Raw genomic sequence first — 25,025 nt, forward strand, 5'->3', positions numbered from 1 at the left:
CCTTATCAGAGCGGCCTGTCATTTTGCAACCCCAACCCAGGGCGCAGCCCCTGCTAACAGTGGGTTAGTAGTCCTTAAGCCTCATTATCATTGCTATGTTATCATTAACATGAATGACACCCAGTGCATTTATAGCTCTCAGTCATCTGCAGAACACGTCTCCCCACGGTCTCCTTTCATCTCTCCGGTTCCACTGAGCAGCGTTATTGAATCAAACAAGGACATCAAGGTCAAATCAAGGTCAAAGAAGCTGGACAACCTGTTGAAGGTCACACAGTTTGTGAGCACAGAGCAAGGGTCTGTATTTGGGTCTTTCTACCCTAAACTCAGGGTTCTTTGACTCTAGACTTCTATTCAATATGGCCCTCTAACCCAGCAGCATTAGCATCACTTGGGAGCTTGTTAGAAATGGTGACTCTCAGGCCCTACCTCAGACACACTGAATCGGAGTCTGTGTCTGTGTGAGGTCCTCAGGTGATTCATATGTATGTTCCAGTTTGAGAAGCATGCAGACACCTGCCATTTTGCACTCTGACTCTGAAAGTTCGGGAGTAACTGCCTGGGGCAGGAATGGCAGGCCATATCCAGGCTCAGTGGGAAGGAGTTCTGTGATCAGTTAGTGATGCCTTCTGTGGGCACAGGATATAGGAGAGGCACCGCATGTGCCAGGTTTTTGTTATGCCCATTTTAAGTCAGTAATATAGCAAACCAAATAAAAAAGGCCAGTCATCACCTGAACCTTACTTCCCTTTCCCTACCTCCCATGGCTTCTCTACCCATCTATCTTCTTCAGATATCCAAGTTCTCCCATCTCTCTGCTCTACCCGATGACCACCACAACTCCAAAAACTCTTCTCCTGGGCCTGATATTTCTGCCAATGGAAGAATCACAAAGTCCTCTCATTGGCATTCAAATATGCCAGTATTTGAATATGAAGTATTCAAATATTCCAATAGGATCCTAACCCATTTCCCACCATTATCTCTGCAAAGCCAGCAGATTCTACTGTTCCCTTTGCTTGGAATACTTCCCCACATCACCACCACAGCTCCATGAACGTTCAATCTACCATCAGTCAGGTGTCCTTTCCCTTCATGACTCTGTACTTAGGACTCTCCTCTCTCCAGCAACCTGTCTCCTCCCGACTGTCCCCTCCCCAGCGGACTGTGAGCTTTCTGATGGCAGAGGCTAGGATTCTTTCACACGTAAGAAATCGCCAAATGTAATTCCAAGTTAAATCCAATCCCCCTCCCCCAAGAAACTCAATTCACATTAATATGGTGGAGATTTAATTGTTAGACATTGAAGACTTTTTCCACATCCAATGAGAGTCCCTCACAGAGAAAGAGACAGAAACAGAGACAGAAAGAGAGAGAGATGAGAGGGTGAGAGTGAGCAGGGCTTAACACAAATGAATAAACCCCAGGGGAGGGATTTCCACAATATTCAGGAAGGCTAATTTCCTTCTCACGTCGTATTGTGAACCACCTTCTCTGGGAAGGAAGTCACTCTGGGTTAAGTCTAGGACAGGAGCTGGCAAACTATGACCCTTGGGTCAAATCCAGCTCACTGCCTGTTCTTGTATGATTCACAGCTAAGAACAGTTTTTGTATCTTTAAAAATTGGAAAAAAGAGTATTATGTGACATATGAAAATGATATGAAATTCAAATGTCAGTGTTCACAAATGAAGTTCTATCCGGGCACAGCCACACGTGTCCATTCAGGCATTACCCACGGCCGCTCTCCCACCACAGCAGACTGGAGTAGCTGCGACAGACTTACAAAGCCCGTGAGGACTAAAATACTTCCTGTCTGGTCCTTTACAGAGAAGTTTGCCAATCCCTGATTTTGGTTTCTTTTTCACTTTTTTTTTTAAGTTGAAGTATAGTCAGTTTACAACGTTATGTCTATTTCTGGTGTACCCATCCCTGTTTTAAAGAAGGTTCTAAGCCATGGGTACTGATCTTAGCAATTCACCTTTGTCCAAGAGGAGAGTCCAAACCTGTCTTGGGGAAGCCAGCGACATCAGAGCTCTCCGATCATGTCCAGCAGGATATGTGGCTTGACTCTCTCACCACGTGTTGAACCTATGCATGGAACTGTGGCCCCGAGGTCGGGGCAGAGGGGAGGACAGGGGACAGGGGACAACTTTGCTTTCAAATGTTTTCCTCTATTGGATACCTTAGTGGGAAGACATGAGATCTGTCATCTTTCCAAACTGCTTGTCAGCTTTTCGACACATGAAGGCAAGAGAACAGAGCGTTAAGAGCTCAGATTTTGGCAAAATTCAGACCTGAGTTCAAATCCTAGTTCCACCAATTCCTGGGACCTTGGGCAAGCCATTTACATTTTTTGAACCTGTTTTCTTATTTGTAAAATGCAGAGAGTTGTAATCCCCAACTCATACGATTATTATGAGGATAAAATGAAACTCAAAAAAATGCCCGGTACACACGATGAACAGTTAATGAAGAACATTCTGTCCATCAATCTTAAACAAAACGACAGTGTTATAGAAAGAATACAGACTTTCAGACAGATGGATCTTGGAGTTCAAATCTCAACTCCATCACTAACTAGCTTTGTAACCTTAGACAAACTGCTTTACCTCTTTGCCCCATATTCCTTCTCTATGAAATAGGGTAAATTAATGCCCATCTTAGAGGGTTTTATGAGGATTAAAGAAATAATAGTTATAAAACACCCAGTCTAGTGTGGCATGAAGAGGACCTTTAGCAAGTATCAGCCCTTCCTCTTTCCCTTCCCACCTGGTTCCTGGCGCTGAAGCAAGACTGCGTATGATGACACGGCCAGGAGCATACGTGCCCTCCTCCCACAGCAAGCCAAAAGGCCACGGAGCTGTTCAACACCAGGACGTCTACTTAGAAGGGCCTCAGTGCTAATCCCGTGTCTCGCCTGGAACCAAACTCACATTTGTAACCAGCCAGCCCCGCCACCGGTTGCATTTCCTCCTGCAAATAACCCTGGCAGAGCAGGCACAAAGGGCCAGCGAGCATAATGAAAAGGTTACTGGTGAATATTTATCGCCCGAGGGGAACATATTTGGATTAAGGTCCGTTAGACTTAGCGGACCAGGCATGCAACCTGTTGGCCCCACTTTGAAGGCTGTGTCTTAATTTGTGCTACAGGACGCAGTACGGGAGCCAGGCTGGGCTACCGCGGCCCCTCCCGCTCGCCCAGCTGTCCGCCTCATCCTTGGGTTTGTACGCCCCCTGCCACCTGAGCCCTGCCCCTGCCCAGCGGCGTCGGCTCCCGGCCTTATGAACATCATGCTTTGCTGCACTGGAGGCAGATTACAGCATATCCTGTCCAGTCTCACCAGCCACATCCACGTCACCTCAGCCGTCAGTGTGCTCCAGCGAGCTGGCTCCCCTGCCTCCTCCCTCCCTCCTTCCTTGCTCTGTTTGTCTCTCTCTCTTCTCTTTCTTTCCCCTTCTCTCTCGTTTTCTTTCTCTCTGCGTTAACCAGCCAAATATCTTCTGAGAGTTGGCTCTGGGGATTACTGCGATGAGCAAGGCAGCACGGGGCTCTGCCCTCCCAGGAGCTTCCAGTCTAGCCTGCGCGTACCTTTAAAAGCTCAAGAGGTGAGGACGGGTTGTGATCAATTCTCTAAAGAAAACGAACAGGGTTTGAGATACCAGAGTCCTGAAGACTTCAGATAAGGTGACCAGGGCAGGCTTCTTCTGGGAGGTGACACTGAGTTAGGACCTGACAGGTGAGAAAGGAGCTGGCGGAAAGGCATTCCAAGCAGAGGGAACAGAAAATGCGCAGGCCCAGAGGTGGGAACAAGCCGGACATATTTAAGGCTCAGAAACAAGGCCCATGTAGCCAGTGGGGCATGAGAAAGCAAAAGGAGAGTCGAGGGCAATGACATTGGACATGCAGACAGAGGTCAGATGACAGCCTTGCAGGCCTTGTTCAGGAGTTCTGATTTTATTATAAGAGCACTGTGGCACCATTTCAGTTCTTGGAACCTCAGGGCCTTTGCACAGGATGGTCCTTCCCTCTGTCTGGGACATCCTTCCCACCTCCCACTAACCTTTGACTGATTACTCACCTTAAACATCACCTTCCCCAGGACACCTTCCGTGCCCTCCCAATCACAGTGCCCTGCAGGGCACTGATCACATTTCTATCAATGTACATTTAATGATGCAATTAGTTGTTTAATGTCCTTTACTTGCTAGACTAGAAGCTCCCTGCAGGTAGGACCTCTTTGCGAGTGGAATCCCTTGCACAAAGCTTGGCAGTCAGGGCTTGACAGTACTCACTACAAGATTGAAGGAATGAGGGAGGGAGTGAATTTTTCAATGAATGCACCATTAAGAGTTGGGTTCTTTTTGGATCCCGCAGTGGACACTAAAACTGGCACCACTGGAATGGTTCTGGCAGCAGCTCTGAGCTCTAAGATGGGGCTCTGTGGACTAATGTCCTGGCAGGGCTGCCCACGCCTGGCCCTTGGCTGGGGCGTTCCTCAAGGATACACTGGCCCGGGGCGTTCTTGACGTCGTCCCCGGGGGCAGAGGTTGTGTTCATCTTCTCCGCGTTGGGGAACTGGCTCATCAGCTGCATCTGGAAATCTTCTCTTCGCTCGTACTCCTTCCCTCGGTAGATGAACACTTTGTTCTGCAGAGAAATGACACCGGTCAGAGATGTCAGGGCCCAGGTTTGGGGAACGTGGTCCAAGCCAAGCTGGGACGCTTGTGACATGAGCACAGGGCTGTGGTGACTTCCGATAGCTCCCTCCCCTCTCTGTATCCCCCGACCCAGGCGAAAGAGGAGCTCAACTTCCTGATCTTCTATCTGGGCACACCACTTTAAAAAAATTGTTTCTAAAGGGAGAGATCACGGATGCGGAGAACTTATCTTTCAAACCATCATATGTACAGCTTCCAGAATAATTCCTTACTCAGCTCACACTGTGTCACACCCACTCTCCCATTTACAAGACCACAAAGTTTCCCTCCTGCCTTTAATGGGCCATGTGGGCTGAGCCTGTGGGATGGAAGAGATCAGCATCCGGGTCCTTCATCAGTGGCTCCATGGAAACACACTCTTTATCCTTCCCGGACCACGTTAGCCTTTTCGACAGCAGTAGTTTTCAAACAGGGGGTGATTTTGCCTCCAAAGGGATGCTGGCAATGTCTGGAAACATTTTTGGCTGTCACAGCTCTGGGAAGGGGCGCTGCTGGAACCTAATGGGTGGAGGCCCAGGATGCTGCACAAGACAGCCCCACAGCCAAGAGTTACCTGGCCCAAAATGTCCATAGAGCTGAAGGTGAGAAGCCCTGTTCTAGACCATATCTGTGTCATCTAACGACCCCTAAATTCTTCTGTCCAGACCCACGCTGGCCACCACCTCCCTGTGTCAGTGCTTCTAAACCTGGCCCCTCATCACAGAAGCCTAGGAGACTTTCAGAAGTCCACATTCCCAGGCGTCACTCCAGACCTGCTGAAATAAAGTCAGGGGGAGTAAGGCCCAGGGGCGTAGACTTTCAACAAGTTCCCCCGGGGGTTCCGATGCAGGATCAGGTGTGGGAAGTCACCGCTGTTCCCTGGAGGAAACCCTCATATCTGCCTCTTCTGCAGCTCGTGGTGGTCACTCCGGTAAGCCCACCCTGATTTCCACGTGGGTTGGTACCAGTGAGGGGTTTATCTCCTTGACCATACTAAATACGGCGAGGATCAGATTTCCTGTTTCTTTTGTATCTCCCTGACCTCAGTCAGGATTGAACCACAGACTCACAGACCAGAAGGAAGCCTACAGCTGACCTAATCCAACGCTCTACAAAAGCAGACACGGTTCAGACACCATGCTCCAGGGTTCCCCGAGGGGCCCCTAGACTCCTGCAGGGCCTCACAAGATCAAAACTCTTTTCATCGTGACAGTTAAGATGCTGTTTGCCTTTTTCACTCTCATTCTCTCACGAGAGTACAGCAGAGTTTTCCAGAGGCTGCGTGATGCAGAAACATTCAGAATCTAGCTGTCTTCTCTTAATATGGACATTAAAGGGATTTGCAGAAATATGAAACAAACTCACTTTCACACTATTTTTTATGGGAAAACAGAGCCATAAAGATGCAACACATGATGTGCTAATTAGTGTTATTATTATTGTTTAATAAACGGATACAGTTGACCCTCCATATCCTCAGGTTCTGAATCCATGGATTCAACCAACTGTGGGTCAAGAATATTTGAAAACACAAATTTCAGAAATCTCCAAAAATAAAAACTTGAGTTTGCTGCACTTCAGCCACTACTTACATGGTATTTGCGTTGTATTAGGCCTTTTAAGTCATGCAAAACTGATTTAAAGTATTTGGGAGGTTGCATGCAACTACTATGCTATTTTATATAAGGGACTTGAGTATCCTCAGAGTTTGGTACCTGCAGAGGGTCCTGGAACCAATTCCCGGTGGATACCAAGGGATGACCGCATTTAAACATTCCCTTAGTGTTAATTTTGAGTATCATAAATGTAGACAGATGAAGTCTACAAATACAGTTCTTCAGGGACCTTGATATTTTTTAAGAGAAAGGGGTCCTGAGACCAAAAGGTCTGAGAACGCGTAGCAGAGCTCCTCCCGCCTCTCTGAGCATCTCACTGCGGGGATGGGGCGCTCACTACCTCACACGGCAGCTCTGGTTGCTGTGCATCTAGAGAAACACAGCAGGTGTTGAGGTGCTGATAGTGGAGGGGGATAGGGGAGCACATGGGGGTGGGGACGGTGCTCAGACAGAGGAGGGTGAGGAGGAGCGCACAGGGTCTGAGCACAAGCAGAGCCTCAAACACAGAGGGAGAGCCCACATGAGATGCCAAGGCCCCAGGTGCCCTGGTCTGTGCCTGAGTCACCCAGACTCACCCGCAGGAAGGAGGGGAAACCCTGGCCGTAGTATCCGACGGCAAAGTAGTCTGGCTTGGGTCTGAGGATTTTCATGATTTTTTCATAGAATTTTGCCTGCTGGATCTGAAAGAAGAAAGCTCACAGCTTATAACAACACAGATGTGGATTAAAGGCACATTCAGCTCCAAGAAGCCGCAGTTTAGACGTGATCATTACAGCAGAACCCACGTGCCAAGTGCACACGTTTGCATGTTCGTGGAGACGTCTAAAACCACACCAGCAGCGAGCTGTACTTACGATATACCAGGTATCCTGTTAATCACGCCACCTGCATTAGCACGTTTACTTGCACTGCCCTCGTAACAGTTCCACAGTACTGTATTTCCGTTTTGCAGATAAAGAAATGGTATCTCACGGTGCAGCCAGTGAGCACAGAACTGAACCCAGCCAGCTGTCCAGAGCCCGGACCACCGCCACTCCACTGCACCCGGTACGTTTGTGACGGTCTGTGGATGGAGGTGTCTCTGAATACAGATGTCTCCCTGTGTATGCACACCTCACATGTTTCTTCAGTTCTGAGAGGTGTGTATTTTTCATATGTTAACATCTTTGAAAACACTTTTGTGTTTAACTTTATACCTGACGGCATCTTCCGATTGCTATTAAGTGGAGAGAAATCGCGATGGGGCACGTAAAACAGAATGGTATGGCTCCCAAGCGATGGCGTCTTAAATTCGACACAACATGGAAGAGAAGTGCATGTGGTCCTGGTCGTGAGCCTGTGTGATGTGGTCTTGGTGCACAGATGTGCACGCACATCTGCGTGTGCATGAACGTATGCTGGGCATGGGTGTGCGTGCATGAATGTGTGCTGTATGTGCGTGTGCAATGCACCTGTTTGGAAGGCATGTGTGCACTTCCACACCCAGAAACATCTATGTGGATAGAATCAAGCACGTATAGTGTTTCTTGGTGCAAGCAGTGTGTTCGCATCATATCTTGGAACACTACACACCGTACCCATCCCCCCACCAAAAAAGCTTTATTTCTTCTTCCAACCTTCTGACTCTCATTTTATAGTTCCCTGGAAACAGCTGGACTGGCCTCTCGAAGTGGGCTGAGATGGGGCCCTGGAGTCCTGGTTCTCAGGCCACCAGGAAATATGTGTGTGGGGATAAGCCAAAATGTTCTGCCTTTTCCCTGTGGAGGCCACCTCCCCGCCAAGGCCTGGCCTCTGCAGCAGAAGCAGGATGGGCTGGCTTCCCCTTACTTTCCACTTCCTCCACCAAATCACAAGCTTCGAGGAGCTAATGGGGAATGGCCAGATGGGGAGCATTTTAATGTGATTTATCTGTTAATCAGAAAGCACAGATTTTCGTTTTTATTTCATTGGCTTAGTGATTTGTAGGAATTTTACTGCGAATGTAGCAGTGTTTACTGGGTGTGCAGCATCAGCCCCAGCGCCAAGCAGGTACTTAACACTCCATCCAAGAAACTGTCACTGATGAGCTTTCCAGCAAGATCTCCCTTTGGAAATATTCCCTACTGGGAGGGAGGCACTCAGCACAGCCTTGCTCACCTGGGGCCCGACTTCCATTCCGTTCCCGGTGCCCTAATCCCATTTGGCCTCCTGCCCCTGCCACCCCTCTCTCCAGCCTCTCTGCTGAGCCGAGGCCCTGGGCACCCAGCCTCCAGGGCAGCCAGCTCCCCCCGAGGACGTCTTACCAGGTTCTGGCTCAGCAGCTCGTAGTCAAAGATTTCCATCTCATACTGTTCCGCCAGCTCCTTGCACAGACTGATGGCCTCTTCCCACATCTACGAGGAAGGTCATGGAGACAAAGGTTACGGCAACCTCCAGGCTTGCAGAAGGAAGGGACCAGGGAAACTCTGCTCCTGGGACTGAGCCACAAGCCTCACTCTGGCCCAGACCTGGCCCCACACCCAGGAAGCCGGGGGCCTCCCAGGAAGCCGACCTTTCCTCTGCCACTCATCCTAGTTTCATGACAAATAATGGAACACGTGCAGATGAGGCTAAATACCTTATTTACGTGCTCTCTGGATCTTCACAACCACTCTGAGAGGTGAATAATAGTATCTGCACTTCCCAGGTAAGAAATGGACCTTAGATGGCAACACATGTGGCCCAGGTCGGATGCCCAACCCACAGCAGGGCCAGGATGCACACCCGAATGCGGCTCTCCACCTTGCACTTACTTCCCTCCCTCAGGAGAGCTTAGTAAACTAACATGTGTCTCCCTGCGCGCAGGTCGGGCAGGGAGGTGTTAGCCCCATTTTCCAAAGAGAAACGGTCCACAAAGGAGTAAGCAGGCGGCCGGAGGTCAGAAAATTTCTAGACACAGAGTTGGGGCCAGATCCAGCTTTCCTAATGTTTGCTCCTGGGATCTTTCCACTCTGTCAATCCTGTCACTTTCTTTTTCCTTTTGGGCAAATGTCTTCCCTCCCTCCCTTCCTCTCTTTCTCTCACTTTAGAAAAAAATCGTGGTAAGAACATTTAACCTACGATCTGTCCTCTTCACAGATTTTTAAATGCACAATGCATAATTGCTAACTCCAGGCCCAATGTCGTACAGCAGACCTCTAGGATTTATTCATCTTACTTAAATGAAACTTTATACCTATCAATTCTTAATGGGGTTATTTGGGGTGAGTGGGCCAGGGGCAGCAGAGAGGTGGAGGTGGTGGTGGGACTAGAGTATTAAAAAGAATGATTAAAGCTTTTTTCTTAAATAGGTCTTTTCCATCTTTTAAAAGAATTCTGAAAAACAAACTCTGGACATAGGGAGTCCTTTTCCTCTGCTCTGTCTTGGCTGAAATCAATAGATCATCTCCCCCATCTTAGACAGAAGGGATCAGGAACCTCTGCAGAGAGGCAGGGGGAGGTGCTGGGTGGGCTGGAGATCTGACAATCTCAAGGGACACCCATTAGATTTCACATTTGGCTTAAAATGGAAGATGCACCTAAATGGAGAAGCTGGGGGAGGCGGGGGAGGAGAGAGGGGAGCTTGCCAAAATGCAGTGTGTGCTTTGTAGCAAAAGTGCTCTCTCTGCATCCAAGCATAAAAATAAATAAAGGCAAGTGCTGAGTGGAGGAGCCGTGGCTGTAAACCCATGGACAGCTTAGTGAGCAGCATAAAAATGCTTTACGTGCCAGGAGGAGTCACGTCCTCCGGCCAGGCTGGGCTGGGGCTTTCTTTCTCCTTAGCCTGACCAAGAAGATGGTGGTAAGTTGGGCCAGAGGACTGTTTGGCTCAGGTGAAGGTCTTTGCCAACTTCCCACCATAATGTGCCAAAAATACTCTCCCCATGTGTTAAGAGATCACTAAGGGGCCAAGGAGGGGGACAGGCAGGGAGTCAGATCCCTGGTGTTTCCTCCAGGTTTGCCTGGGACCTCCAAGTCTCATACATTAGTTACTGAGCCACCTGCTGGCTCCTAGGCATGTTAAGGTATATGGTGATGGAACAGATGAAAAAATGAACAGGAGAGTCTCTGCTTTCATGAAACAGAAGTGGGTAAAGCACACATGTAAACAGACGTAACAGTTGGGTTTTGACGGATGTAGAGGAGTCCACCAGGTACTGACAGACGCACTTATGGAGCAGAAAGCCATTGTGTGTGTCTAGATCAATGCGCCTCCATGAGGGAAGATACAGGGAAAGGAAGTTAAAGGGATGCTGAAGAGTTTGGGCTTTCTTCTAGAAGCCACCGTAGCAGTGGCTTTCAGAGTGTGCTCTACCCATCTGCTCCCTCCTCTCTGCCCCCAGAGTACCTTAGCACCACCCTGTTCCCTCTCCCTTCCCCAAGATGACACAGCACCAAAGGGTCATGTGCCAAAAAAAGATGATGACTGGTACGTCTGTTTTGCCAACTAGGTAGTAAGCCCCTTGACACCGAGGATTATGCCCTTTTTCCTCTCTGCTCAGCACAGGATGGATCGACCTGGACACTTTGCAGAGGACAAGGCTCAACACATCCTTTGGGGGCTTTCGCACAGTGACTGGCTTAATCAGCTGATGAGCCAAGAGGAAGCACTGACTCGATGCCCAGAAGGACAGGAGGTTCCGGGGACAGCAGACTCTCTGCCCTCAAGAGGCTTATAATTACAAATTATAAAAACAGTGTTCTGTAACTGCTCAGCTCCTGGGAATTTATAAGCCCATCCACAGACATTACCTCATTTTATCTTTCCAGGGAAGGTGGGGAGATCAGACTAAGACAGATGCAATGAACTGCAGTAACAGAACGGGCCAAAATTAAGTGCTAAATTATGTCTTGATGAACTGTAAGAGGCTTTGCCATTCAGAGGAGGGGCGGGCTGGAGGTAAGCCAGAGGACTCCAGACAAGCTCGGCAGAGGAAGTGGCCGGTCTACTGGCGCCTTGAAGGCAGAGCAGATAATAATGATGACAGTTAAAGTTTAACAGGCTGTTCTTCTGTACCAGGTCCTATGCTGGGTGCTCTACACGCAGTGTTTTTCCCCTCACCTAATTTTCACAATGCAACTAGGGAGTGTGTACTTTTAACATCTCACTATTATGGACGGGGAATTGGAGTCTCCGAAAGGCCAAGGGGATTGTAGGTTGTAGAGGAACAAGGTCTAAAGCCTAGAGCCTGAGCACTTAGCCACGCTGCCTCGACCCCTATGGGATGAACGGTAGCATTTGGGCTGATGCCTCCTGGAAGTCTATGAACAGCAGCAGCTGGTCTGCCTAATCTCTAGACCAAACCCAACAAAGCATCCTGTTCTTGCTGTTTAGAGATCAATGATGACACTTTGATGTCTTTCATACATTCAATTAATTCATTTACACAACATGTATCTATTGGCACCTGTATGTCAGGCTCCAGGCCAGTTCTGGGGACTCAGCAGTGGATAAGACAAGTCTGTGCTCACAACCTTCTCAAGTTGGAGCCAGACAATGATCAAGTGAAAACAAGATGATCAAGGTGATGTCTGATAGTGACAAGTGCTTTGAAGAAGTAATACGGGTGACTCAGGGCAGGGGTGCTGCTTTGTCTCGTGTGGTCTGGGAAGGCCTCCTTCAGGACATGACGATCTTTGCTTGGGCAAAACCCTGAGCCATGAGAAGGAGCCAGCCAGGGGAAGATAAGGAGGAGAAATTTCTAAGCTGGGAAAAGTAAGTGCAAAGGTCCTGAGGTAGAAAAAGAACTTGGCATAGAACATGTGAGCATGAGCCTGGGCAGTGATGACATGAGAGAAGTAGTCAGGGGACAGCTGCTGTGGGGTCTCATGGGTCATGGGAAGGACTGTGCAGTTTGTTGTAAGTGGAGGGGACAGCCATCTGAGATGGCTAGAAGCAAGACAATGGCGTGACCCAATACAGGTTTATGATCACCTTGTTTCCTAAATGGAGGATGATCTGCTGTGGGGATAGAGGATGCAGGGAGGTTGCTTAGGATTCACTGAGTGGCCAGATGAGCAATGTTGGTGCTTTGAACGGAGGTGGCAGGGGTGGGGATGGAGGGAAGTAATCAGACTTGGGAGGGAGAGCTGAGCAGAGCAGAGGGACTGGGTGGAGAGTCTGGGAGGGAACGGTCCTTCCCGGTACCTAGGGTTCCCGCAAAGGGAGGAAGGGCAAGAACCAGTTACCTTTCCTTTGTCAAAGTAGCCTATGATGATCTCATACAGTGTCTCCTTCAGCTGCCGGTGGGTCTGGGGGTGCTGCTGGCCTGTCTGCATGACCTGTGACGCGCACTGCTCGTCTGACCACTGTGGAGAGAGGACACGTGTATAGTCACCTGGGGCAGGTGCCTCCCCCACTGCTGGGAGGTGGGAGGAATCCCTGCAAACACCCCCGCCGGCCTCCCCGCCGCCCTGGGTGTCAGTGGTCAGTGAGAGAGGTGCTGGTCTGGAGTTTCCATTCGGGAAGCGCCCCCTCACGCTTATTTGACTTTCTCTATTGGCTCACAAGTGTGGTTTGTCGAGTTTTGCTCTGAAACCCTGCAGGCCATGGTCCCAGCTCTTCAAAAACCAAAGGAAATCCTTCAGACTTTGCCCTGCTCCGGCGGCACTTTCAAGAGAAGGAAAACAGCTCACGGGGCATGCTAATGATTTATAGCCGATGTTTGGATGTTATATAAAACAGTTTGGATGTTATGTAAAACGCAAGACATATCTCAGGGGGTTGTTTTTGCTGCTAAATGTGAAGGTCACTTGAAACCTTATGTGACTAGACAACGCAGTGCAGAAAAGTAACCTGCTAGGTTAAAAGTTTGGGGACACAGAGCAAAACAAAATTTATTTGGCTAATTCTTTTCCTTTCCTTTCCTTTCCTTTTTTAAACTCTTCAACTCGCTGGGAGGGCTCCATGGGGACGCCAGCATGAATCCCCTTCACGGGAAGGGCAGTACCTTGAGAAGCCAGGTGTGGAGGAGGAGTGTATAGGCGGCCTCGGTGTAATTGTCACAGTCCAGGTGAAGGTCGCGGAGTTTGTACAGGTACCTGTTTGGGGAAATAAGCTAAATTACCAGGTGCAATAAGGAGGCAGATGGTAGGGCCACGTAGGAGCCAGAAAGAACAACCGAGTACCTCTTGGAGTCACGGGAGTCCTCCATCCCCCCACTATCCAGCCCCCTTGCATGGGTGACAGTGACAATACCCAGCATGTGTGGGGCATTTTAGTGTGTGACAGGAATCATGCCAAGTATTTTAAATGCCTCCTGACAATCATGTAAAATGGGTTCATTAAGTATTACCATTTACAGATGAGAAAACTCTGGCCTGGAGAAGTTAGGTACCATTCCAGCCAGTATTCAACTTGATGCTGAAGACTCTGACCAATGCAATATGACAAGTCAGGGAAATCAAGGAAGGAGAAATAAATAGCTTGTCAGAGCACGTGCTAAAGAATGGGAGAAATGGAATGTGATTGCAGTCTAACCGCCTTCAGAGCCGATATGCCGATCACTGCATGACTCCCAGGGCGTGGACAAGCCACAGCTCTGTAAAGGGCAGCTCCCAGCCTCTCTTCAGTGCTCTCTAGTGTAAAGGAAGTGCATTTTCTGATAAGAAAGGAAGTGGTCCTGGGTCGAGAGATTGGATATTCATGTGGAGGCCTGGAGCTGTCAGCAGGGAGAATCTACTATTCAACCATAATCGCATTCCTACCTCCCAACCTTTTGTAATGTGGCGATCCCGTTCTGCACCCTGGGATGGCTCTGCAGTTGGGGGATGTTAAGGACAGGACAGGAACAAAGGAAGGGAGCTGTGGTTAATTATTTGACACATAGTAAGTGTTAAGGGGCAGTGAGGTAACTTCTCTGTGCCTTTGTTTGCTATTCTGTAAAATGGTAGTGCTCACAGAATGCACCCATAGAGTTGCTGGGCATATAAAGGGCCACGCAGACCATGTGTAAAGGGCTCAGTCAGGGACAGACAGCGTTGCTGCTCATACACGCCAGTAGCCACTGAAATCGATCAGCCCGCAGCCTGCAGCCCGCACTGAGCCGTGACAGCTACTATCTCTTGTCATTATAGACCAGGTTCTGCTACAAAACAGTCCCTCCTGCCACTGTTGGAGACGGAATCCAGAGCCAAAGAACCACTGCTTGGGTGACTTGCAAGTCACCGGGAGCATTTATTCAAACCCAGCTCTTAGTAATTTGGCGAAGGGAAGATGCTGTGATGCGATGCCCTTGCTCCCTCCTCCGAGAGGAAAGGCGCTGTCTGTAATCGTGCCAGGATTCCGCCTTTGTTGTCTAACTGCAGGGAACAAAGGGCTTCTCAAACATCTGCACTCAAAACAGGTCTCAGTGCTCAGGCTTCAATTCCTGCTGGAAGAAAGCTTTCGGCATAGAATGCCACCCAAGGAGGAGCTAGTGTTTCATGTCCCCAGCCACATTAAACATGGTCAGTGGCCCAAACGGAGGCTGCCTGAACTCGGAGTAGGGACTGCCAAAGATTTGGGGGTGGGGTGGGGAGAAAGGTCAATAAGTGATGATTTTTGATCACTAATGAGCTAGTGACATTTTGCTCATTGATTTATTCAATCGGCAAAGCTGTGCTGAGCACACAGGCCATACCAGGCATCAGAGATAAAGGCTGGCAAAAGCAGGTGCCATTCTCAGAGTTTGGGATTTACAGTCTAGGGAAAGGGACAGGCACCACTCAAATAAGTGATGGCAAAAACACAGCTGTGATCAATGTTGTGAAGGAGAGGTCTATGTTAGTATGAGAGCAGGATTCATGCAGGTGGGGCTTTCAGAAAGGTCTCCAGGGTGTGATAGTTGGGCTGGGATCTCTAGGTTAAGAAGATGAGTGGGGTGGCATCCCAGACAGAAAGAGTCTTCATTCATTCGTTCAACCAATGAGTGCTTTATAGATTATATCAATTCATCCTCCCAACAATTCTTTTGTAAAAACTGAGACTTATGTTAAAGTAGATGCAGCTCGAAATAGGCAGAACAGGGTTCTGGCACCGGCTATGTCTGCCTGTTCAGTCCCTCTTCCCCCTTTAACTTTCTGCTAATCAAAAGAGCTATGAGTGAAATTGCACATGGGCTGCCCGTAGGGAGTGTTGAGTCTGTGGCTGACCTTGAGAAACTCCCGTGTACATGGCCAAATCCCATCTTATCTCTACCTGCCAGTTCTTGGTCTCTTAGATCCCTGACGATTGGGTCCAAAAAACTCTAGAAGAGAGCAGTAGGAAGGACAGCATCCCTGCTGCTTTCAACTCCTTACTTGGCCAAGGCACCCTGTCCTATCCTTTGTCAACGCAAGGGTTTGCTGCTCAACTACAGAGCTCAATGGAAGACACGCTGATGGGCCGGACTAGGGATTTAAATGCAAACAGATCCTGGAGAGGGGCAGTCTGAGTGAGGCAGACGGGATGAAGTTCAGTGGGGAATGGAGACAATGTCGTGACCACATCACTCCTGTCCCGTCTCAAGAGGTGGCCACCACCCAGTGTAAGCCATGGCCGTCAGGACAGGATGAGGGCCCAGCATTGCCATCCCTCCTTAGTTTTTCAGAAGAGGGAAATTCTGATTTTTATGTAACTTCTCTAGATTTTTAAAATTTGGCAGCCAATTAAAAATGTTTTTAAATACTATGCCTGCCAAACAGGACAGACTGTCAGACTACATCCTGCTTACAATGTCTGGTTTAGGCAAATGTGGTTTTCCTAGATTACTATAGGATTCAAATCTCCAAAGCTTATGGAAATCTGGGATTCGCCGTCTGTGTTTCTAAACTAGGAAGAACAGAAAAGAGGTTGGGGGAGGGAACCAGGTGCCAGGCACTTCACCTATAGCATCTCATTTAACCCTCAGAACAGAATGGAAACGTTCTCCAGGTGGAAACCTCAGCCTGGAGAGACTGAGTCATTTATCCAGGGTCATAACAAAAGGAGGTAAAGCCCCCAGGCCCTTTGTACACAAAGCTCTGTGTTACTACAGTAAGTCACATCTAGTGATGTTATTAATACTATCCAGCCTCAGGACAACCTATAGAATTGTCTTTTTTTTTTTTTTAATCCCCAAATGATAGTTCCTATTCCTGGAATAATGCTAGCATATCTAAAAATATCTGCAGTAATAGCAGACTGAGTTTGGACTTGGAGTCTCCAGCCTTTGACTGAATGTGTCAAAAGCCTTGAAAGAGCCATGGTTGTTAACCTTATGATCGATGTCACTTTGCGGACTTCTGTCTCCTAAGGAGACGCATAAAGATACATGTCCAATAATTTTGTCATTGTGTTGTTTATGGTAGCAGAAAGTTGGAAACGACCTAAATGTTCAATAACATAGGATGATTGGCTATATAAATTATGGTATATTCTGGAAAGGAAATTCTATAGTTTCATTAAAAATTATGCTGAAATACATCTGTTGACATGGAATTCTCGACAAGCAAAGAATAAATTATGAGCAACATGATCCCATTTTTGCAAAAAATATGCATGCATAGGATTTGACCTATATATAAATATAAAAAGGTCTGGGAATATGTATAGATTATAGAAGTTTATTTTATTTTTTTGTTTTGCTTGTCTGTATTTTATGAGGATTTTTTGGTAATAAGTATGTATTATTTTCGTAATGAGTAAAAATAACAATAAAAAAAAACTTTGGAGTTAAAAATGAGATTCTGAGAAACACTGGCAAGGGAGTCCTTTGCTCCAGGCAAATGTTCCCCCCAAAATCCTTCAAATAAATATCTTTTAAATGTCTACAAAGAAGCGGGCATCATACATCTCCGTATGTTTTTCTCTTCTACATGCCTTCCAAACCCTGGGCCAGGGTTTCACATGCCAGCCCTGTGACAAACGCAAGTGCCACTTGCCAGCTCAGTCCACAAGATGGGTTAGGGAACATGTGATCTGTGGACACAGCAAAACCGCATGGCAGGCCAGAGAACTCTAAATGGATTTAGGGGTGCTGGCTGCAGGAGAATGGAAGGAGTTGAATCTGGGGAGATTGATAGGAATCAGAACACAGGGCGCCTGAGTATCAACGAGATAGGCTTAGATTCTATCCTGAAGGCAGTGGGGAGCCATCAATGGATATTGAGCAGGAGAGTGGCACAGTGGGTCTGGGTTTTAGAAAACAAAAATCTTACCTTATGTACATCTCTTCCCTGTTGTTATCTTTGTAGAAATTCTAGATAAAGGGGGAAAAAAAAACAGTGATGAATGTTTTTCTTTGCAGAGCAGCAGGGGTGGAGGGCACAGTGATGAAGATGAGAGGAAATTGCCATTTACCATCTGGGCACCCTGAGATGGGAGCAAGAAGTTTACTTCCCTGAATGCATCAAACAGGAGATTATTAGGAGATTCTGCCTTGAAAGTCACTTCCCTGAGCCTTAGACTAGAAAGAGACAGAGGAAGTATGTCAGCCATCAAAGGTGGGGGGGGGCAACTGTTTGCTGCACTGAGAGGTGGGCTGCCAAGATTGAGGCAGTTTACTTTGACAACGTCTACTATGAAAGGCAGCCCAGCTCGATCTCTGAAAGCTCAGAGTCTGTACTCAGGCAGCCCTGAGCTGGAACCAGAGTAATAGCAGTGGTAATCACAATAGGTCCCCAGTGATGGGAACAGATCATAACTTCTGACAGTGCAGAACCATCAGGAGTTATTCTGAGATTCCACAGTCAAAAACATTTAAACTTGGTGGGCGCTAGCTACCTATTCTAGCTCAGGGGTCATTTAGACCAGTAGTTTTTCTGGAATCCCACGCATTTTTAAATACGTCCTTACAGGTTCTGAGCCAGGAAGGCATGATCTGATCCGTGAGCTACACTTTGAGGAAAGCCTGGTTTAGTTCAATGCACCCATGTGCACCTGCGGCTCCGAGAGGGCGAGGTGATTGATGTGTTCCCGGTGTTCCAGGGCACAGTGGGCGGGTGGCAGAGCCCTCCTAGACCTCCAGGCACCCCCATTCCATCCTGTTCTTCTCCCTGACTCGGCGTTTAAGCCACACAGAAAGGTCCAGCAGGGCCTCACTGCTTACAGACCTGCCTGTCCCAGCCTTCTCCCAGGTCAGATTCTGATAGCTGAAGGTCAATTTCTTCAACTAACTTCTATCTCTCCAGAGAGAGAAGGTGCTATACTCCTGGGAAAACCCCTGTTCGTGCTCTTTATGTAAATTGGGCCTGGTGGAGTCATTTAGCCATGAATTCCTTGCTGCTGTAATCAGTTTTAACCTCCCCTTAGCGTTTCAGAAAATCAATGGCAGTACGGAGGCTGTTTAAAAAGAGTCCACTTAGAGGAAACAGAAGACACACAACAGAGCCGTGGGGACAGGATTTGTGTTTCTGGAGCACTGGGGATGGCAGGGGGTTGACAGGATAGAAGCCACATGGCGTCTTGGCTGGCTTTATTCACTTAGACCACTTCAGAGTGGGCTGACGGGGGGGGGGTATGAAGCCCTGCGGCTGCTACTAGCTGTGTCATGACCACATCGCAGGACATCTGAAGGGAGACTGTTTGGGAGCTGGTCCATGGCAGGTCACGCGATACAGGGGTTAAGAGTCTGGGTCTGGAATTAGCTGCACTGCTTAGCCTGTCGCATAGTACTTTTCTACAGATCCTAGTCATCAGTACCCCTTCCTTCTCTAAGAGAAGAAAACTAACACACGGTGAGCATTTAACCGTGGGTCAGGACTGCACAACCGATGAAATAGGTACCATTATCTTCCCCATGGAACAGTTACGCCAACTAAACCTTCAAAAACTTCCTCGACCTGTGTATTCTATTAATTATCCGAGGGAGGATGAGAACCCAAGGGCTGTGTGCCTCCAAAGCTCATGCTCTTTATACTGCCACCTTCCTTTTATGTGATATGCTAAGTGCTAAAGGAAACACTGCCATCCCTTGGTATTTGTAGGGCATTGGTTCCAGGATCCCCACAGATACCAAGATCTGAGGATGCTCAAGTCCCTTATGTAAAATGGCGTAGTATTTGCATATGACCTAAGCATATCCATATACTTTAAATCATCTCTAGATTGCTTATAATTACTAATACAATGAGTAAATACTATGTACATCGTTGTAAATAGGACTATGGAAATCCTCCTAAGTACAATGTAAATGATACATAAATAGTGGCCAGCACACCGCAAATTCAAGTTTTGCTTTTCGGGGCTTTGTGGATTTTTTTTTCCTGACTATTTTCCATCGGCAATTGGTTGGATCAGCGAATGCCGAACTCTTGGATGGGGAGAGCCGCCTACGCTCATTTCCATTTCACACAGAAGGAAACTGAGGCATGGAAACGTAAAACTAGACTGGCTTCAAGACAGAGCTAGCAGAGGGCAGGGCAGGGATTCAACCTCACGTCGGTCTGATTTTGAAAGCCCTTAGCACTGCTTCCCCATGAAAAGCAACAGCGAAACCCAAAGCCAGGCCTGCCCCACCCAGGACGCTGATCTGACTCGGACTGGGGGCAGTGGGGAGAGCCTGACATACCAGCAGGTTCACGGTGCAGCTCATGCGGTTGTCTTTGCTCTCGTCCGTCATCACGCCCCGGTAATCCAGCAGCTTCTCGAGGAGGCCTTTGACCAGGTTCACAAAGTTCTCCACAGACTTGGAGATGCTCGGGTGTTCTGCAGCACACTCCATCAGGCTGTGGCACAGACGGGAGGGCAGTGAGATCCCGGCCAGGGGAGGAAGAGTGGGCTGGGGGTCAGGAGCAGGGGCAGCGCAGGGCTGGGGTGGGTGGAGTTCAAGCCAAACAAACCAGTGATCCAAGCTCCCCTGGCTCATTAGCTCATTTTGTGCCTTTATTTCATAACTTACCTATGCACCTGTTTGCCCATACAGTGCAGAATGTATTTACATTTTTTTCCTCACCATCAAAATGAGAAAAAAATAAAAATACATTCCTAGTGTGGGCAATGGTGTGGAGACACGGTCACTTTTACATACCTATGTTGGGACTAAATCAGTACAGCTTTTTTGGGTAGCAATTTTCACAGTATCTGTCAAGCTGACGTACGTATCCTTTGATCCAATAATTCTATCTTAGGGAATCTATTCTACAGAAATAATTCCAGAAGTATGCAAGGATGTATTTATAATACTTACAAATTATGTCTAACAATTAAATAGTTGGAATCATCTTAAATATCCAATTAAAGCATATTCACACAATGTGATTCTACAAAATCATTAAAAAGTATGAGAGACCAGTATGTTTTGACACGAAAAGCTCTGTAAAATATATAGTTGAGAAAAGTGAGTCTCAGAACAATATTTGGGTTTTATTTAACCAACTCACATAAAACCTACCATATCCCAGGCATTATTCTAAACGTCTTATAAATTTTAACTCACTTAATCTCCCGTCACAGTCTTATGAAATGGGGTGTTTGCAGATGGGGAAATGAATGCACAGAGAGGTCAACTAACTTGTCCAAGGTCATACAGTTGGTAAATACCAACAGTCTGGCTCCAGCATCTGCTCTCAACCACCAAATGCTATACGTGAGTGGAAGTGCATGTCTACTTTATGTGTGTCTGTGTGTTTATAAATGTGACAGACATGGTCCAGAAGGATAAACACAAAACTATAAATAGATGTTGCTTATGACAAAAGGTCTAGGAAGAGGAATAGAGGAAGACAGTGTTCATTTTCAACTTAAATGTGCGAATAGGATTTGAACAATTTACAACATGTACTGCAACATTAACAGTCTAAATTTTTTTAAATGGTGACATTCCTTAAGTACCCATTACTATGCATTGTGCAGGGTGGGGATAGGGAGAAAGATATAAAAGTTAAAAAGAAATATGAGAAGAATCATGCCTACCCTCAAGCAGCCCACAGGCTAGGTAGGGACAGACAGATGGATTAAACTTTTGATGAATGACTACTTCTTATTAATCACTTATTCTACACCAGAATGTACTGATCACTCTTTCTCAGGAAATGATCACAGTAATTCTGCTAGATAAAAATTACTCCTCTCATTTTACAGATGAGGAAATCAAGGTTTAGAGAGGTTGAATATCCTTCCCAAGATGACTGCAGTAGTGAGTGGTGACCTTGGGAATCAAGACAATCACTGTTCAATATTTCCTGCAGAGAAACACTGTGATGTGTTCTCAGGCATCTGGAGCAAACAAACATTTCCCAGGCTGTTTGCTTCTGCCTACACTTCCTGTAGCAGTTTAAGTCCCAAGAGCTCCTAGGAGGGAGAAGGGGAGGAAGGCAAGGACTCTGGAGGGTCATTTTGCCCAGAAACCAAACCAGGCTGCAAGGAGGCGACATCTCAAACTGTGGCTGTGATCAGACAAATCCATCTTTGCCGTGGGAGAAGCACCTGTTCCCTGGTCTCAAGGAGAGATGCAAATTGCCCTGTGATTTAGGCTTGTCTGGCTCAGTCACAGATGTGCCTAACTCCTTCTGGGATGGTCACTTCCAGCCCTGCTTTCCATCCTAATGACAATGCAAGGAAACTTTGTCCCACTGTTTGGGGTGTGATTTCTCCCAGCCTCCCAGGTAGAAGGCATCTCAGGGTCTGAGCATGGCCAGACCAGTGCTTCTCTGCCTTCTCTGCCCTGGCCACATGCTAGAATTACAAGGGGAGCTTTTTTTTTTTCAAACCAAAGCTCAATGTCCACTCTTTGTATCTTTGGGGATGGGAGCCAGGCAGCAGTATTTCATTTTTTAAGTTTTCTAGGTGGTTCGAGTGTGCAGCCAACATTAAGAACCACTGGTTTTGTCCACTGCTTTGCAGACTTCATTGTGCATGGAAATCACCGGGGGATTGTAGTCATTGATTGTGATTCAGCAGGTTTGGGCTAAGGCTTGAGATTCTGCATTTTTAACAAGCTCGCAGGTGATATTATGCTGTTGGTCCTCTGAGAAGCAAGGGCTTAGAAACACCAAGTCTTGGCTTTCTTAGTCTCTTTATTCTTTAGCCATGAGGTAAGAAAGCTGCTCACATGGTCTAGGATTGGCAAGACGGATGGGCAGATTGGTTTGAAATCACCCATCCATCCACCTTCCACCATCATCCATCGATCCATGCACTCAACATGTGCTGTTCTGGGAACCAGGGATTCAGAGATCTCAGAAACAGAGATTCACTCACCTCCAGTCCACAGTCTAGCGGTGGAAACAGATATAAAAATAAATACTAACCATAACATGTGATACTACCACTTACTGAGCACTTCCTGCGTTCCAGATGTGCTAAGCCGGTTTTATTGATTACCTTGTTTAATACTCGCATAGTCTCCTTGAGGTAGGCATCATTATCGCCCTCAATTTGTAGACTAGGCTCGAAGCCTGTGGGGGTGGGTTCTCATCTCAGCCCTGCCAAGGTCACAAAGCGGTTTCCCCTCCTTTGAGTCCAACAATGGAGTGTTAAGTGACAATGAAAAAGAGCTGTGAGACGCGAAGTGGTGTCACAATCCCTCATGTGGTGGAAGGAGGGGTGGCAGAGCCCTCGCCACTCCGCATCTATGCTCCTGTCTTGGGGGTGCTGGAGGGAGCTCCCACCTCCCCAAATTGATCTGCATTCAGCATGAGAGGGCTTCAGAGGGGGGAGCCCAGGCCCACACCCTCTGTCAGTGCTGATGGAACTGGACTTTCATTTATTCCTTTAAAAACTATGCATGGTGAGCTTCTTATGACAGGTCCTCTTCAAGGCACTGGGCTGGATCTAGGCCCCAGAACACACATTCTCTGTCCATTTCAGGCTTTCACTTCTAGAGACATTCCTGGGCAGATGGAATACAGGAAGGTAGAAAGTGTCTCTTTACTCCACTCAGTGTGGGGCCCTCACTTTTAAGACAGATATGGACAAATGGAAGTGGGCTCCAAGGAGAGCTCTAAGGATAAGGGAGGAGTGGGACGCTGTGTTAGGTTGTGCACTGCACAAGAGCACATGACTACTGGAATTCAGCACCACTCCATGCCCTAACCCTTGTGCCTTGATGCAAGGCTTCAACTGCCACCGGATGGGAAGACTGCTCTATTCACAAAGGCACCATCCAATTATCAAGCCACATGCCCACAGAACTGTGCCCAGAGAGGGAGACCCTGAATGAGGGGCTGGGACGAAGGGCTAGAGGAACTGAGGTTGACTAATCTAGTCTGGAAGAGAAATGACAGGTAGGCTCATGGCTTCAAACAACCACATCAGAATCCACCTGATCAATGATAATAGTAGCTACTCTTTCCAGACTACCTACGAGGTGTCACCAACTGTGCTGAGCACTTTTCATGCCTTTTCCTGTTTATGCTCAATAAAAACTCTTAAGAGCTGGACCGCATTTTTATCCCCAATTTGCAGATAAGGAAACTGAGGCTCCAAAAGTCAAAAGGAAGGAGCAGGGGCTTGGCCCCTGGATGTTCTGATGGGGTCCTGACTCTTAGGGTTCGGCTTGATTAGCTTTGCAAAAACCATTCACACCTCTATTTCAGGAGAAAAATAATGAGCTGTTTTTCATTTCCTCGACCTCTAAGGACTCCTTTTTATAAATAATCATTCAGGAAGGATTTGAAAAGCCTGCTGATCGTCTGAAGACTGGCCGCAGAGCCCCATCCGCTTATAAAAATGGAAATTGCCAGCACCTTCCTTGGTTTCGCTTCTGGTCAATATTTAGACGTTCCTTTCTTGAGCTTTAAGAAAAACATTAACTCAGGCAAAATGCCGCCATCCCTCTGGATAATCAGTCTCAATACCCACCGTAGGAGCAGACAGTGGGTTCTCCTCTGGCTGAGTGGCGTTTGCTCACTAAGTGTCTAGTGAGGGCTGTGCACAGTGGACAGGAGGGGGCGAGGCCAGCAGGGATGGTGCTGCCCGGCGCTCAACTCTGCCCGCTGGGCAGGGCACAGAGGGTCACTGTGAGGGTTAGAACAGGACCCTCGGTCTGCCTTTGTTGTTAAAGTTAAAATATTCAGAGGATTGGGGAAAGAATCCAAGATCAGATTTATATTACAGAATCAAACAAATCAGAGAATCTACGATTAGGAGTGAATTTGGGATGTCTGAGCCACATTCCTGAACCTCAGGAGAAGTCCTCGCCCTTCTCGTGGTGTCGGAGATGGAAACTGGGAGTGGGGCAAGGGATCAGAGAACATTTATTGAGATTCTACTGGCTGTGTGCACATGCTTTATAGTTATTCATGCTTCAGTATAACCACAGGCGGCTTACTATCCCCATTTTACAGATGGGGACACTGAGGCCAATGGTGTTGCATGATTGGCTTAACATTGTGCAGCTGCTAAGTGGTGGAACCAGGATGAAAATCCAATGTCTTTCTCCAAAGATATACAAATGGCCAATATGGACATGAAAAGATGTTCAATATCATTAACCATGTAGGAAATGCAAATTGAAATGACAATGAGATATTTCATACCCACTACGATGGTTATAATCAGTAAAATAGATATTAACAAGTGTTGAGAAGGATAAGGAGAAATTGCAACTCTTGTACATTACTGGTAGGAAGGTTAAGTGGTACAGTTGCTTTGGAAAACAGTCTGATGGTTCCTCAAAAGGTTAAACTCAGAGTTGCCATATGACCCAGCAATCCTACTCTTAGGTATACACCCAAGAGGACGGTAAACATATGTCCATACAAAAACTCAGACATGGAAGCTCATAGCAGCATCACTCCTAACAGCCAAAAGTGGAGACGGTCTAAATATCCA

The 25,025-nt window shown here is 47.4% G+C and overlaps 1 protein-coding gene across 1 annotated transcript in view; it reads right to left on the reverse strand.

Annotated features, from left to right (window-relative positions):
- The window catches only part of DOCK2 (dedicator of cytokinesis 2), a 371,024-nt gene that overhangs the window by 18,285 nt on the left and 327,714 nt on the right, over positions 1-25,025 (reverse strand). The window contains exons 35-41 of the mRNA XM_072947252.1: positions 19,822-19,978; positions 17,471-17,511; positions 13,264-13,354; positions 12,503-12,622; positions 8,599-8,688; positions 6,892-6,996; positions 4,509-4,650 (exon numbers count right to left, since the gene is read on the reverse strand). Of these exons, the coding sequence (XP_072803353.1) occupies positions 4,509-4,650; positions 6,892-6,996; positions 8,599-8,688; positions 12,503-12,622; positions 13,264-13,354; positions 17,471-17,511; positions 19,822-19,978 (746 nt within the window). The remainder of the gene's footprint in view (positions 1-4,508; positions 4,651-6,891; positions 6,997-8,598; positions 8,689-12,502; positions 12,623-13,263; positions 13,355-17,470; positions 17,512-19,821; positions 19,979-25,025) is intronic.

This window comes from Vicugna pacos, chromosome 22 (genome assembly GCF_048564905.1).
Source record: "Vicugna pacos chromosome 22, VicPac4, whole genome shotgun sequence".
Lineage (NCBI taxonomy): Eukaryota > Metazoa > Chordata > Mammalia > Artiodactyla > Camelidae > Vicugna > Vicugna pacos.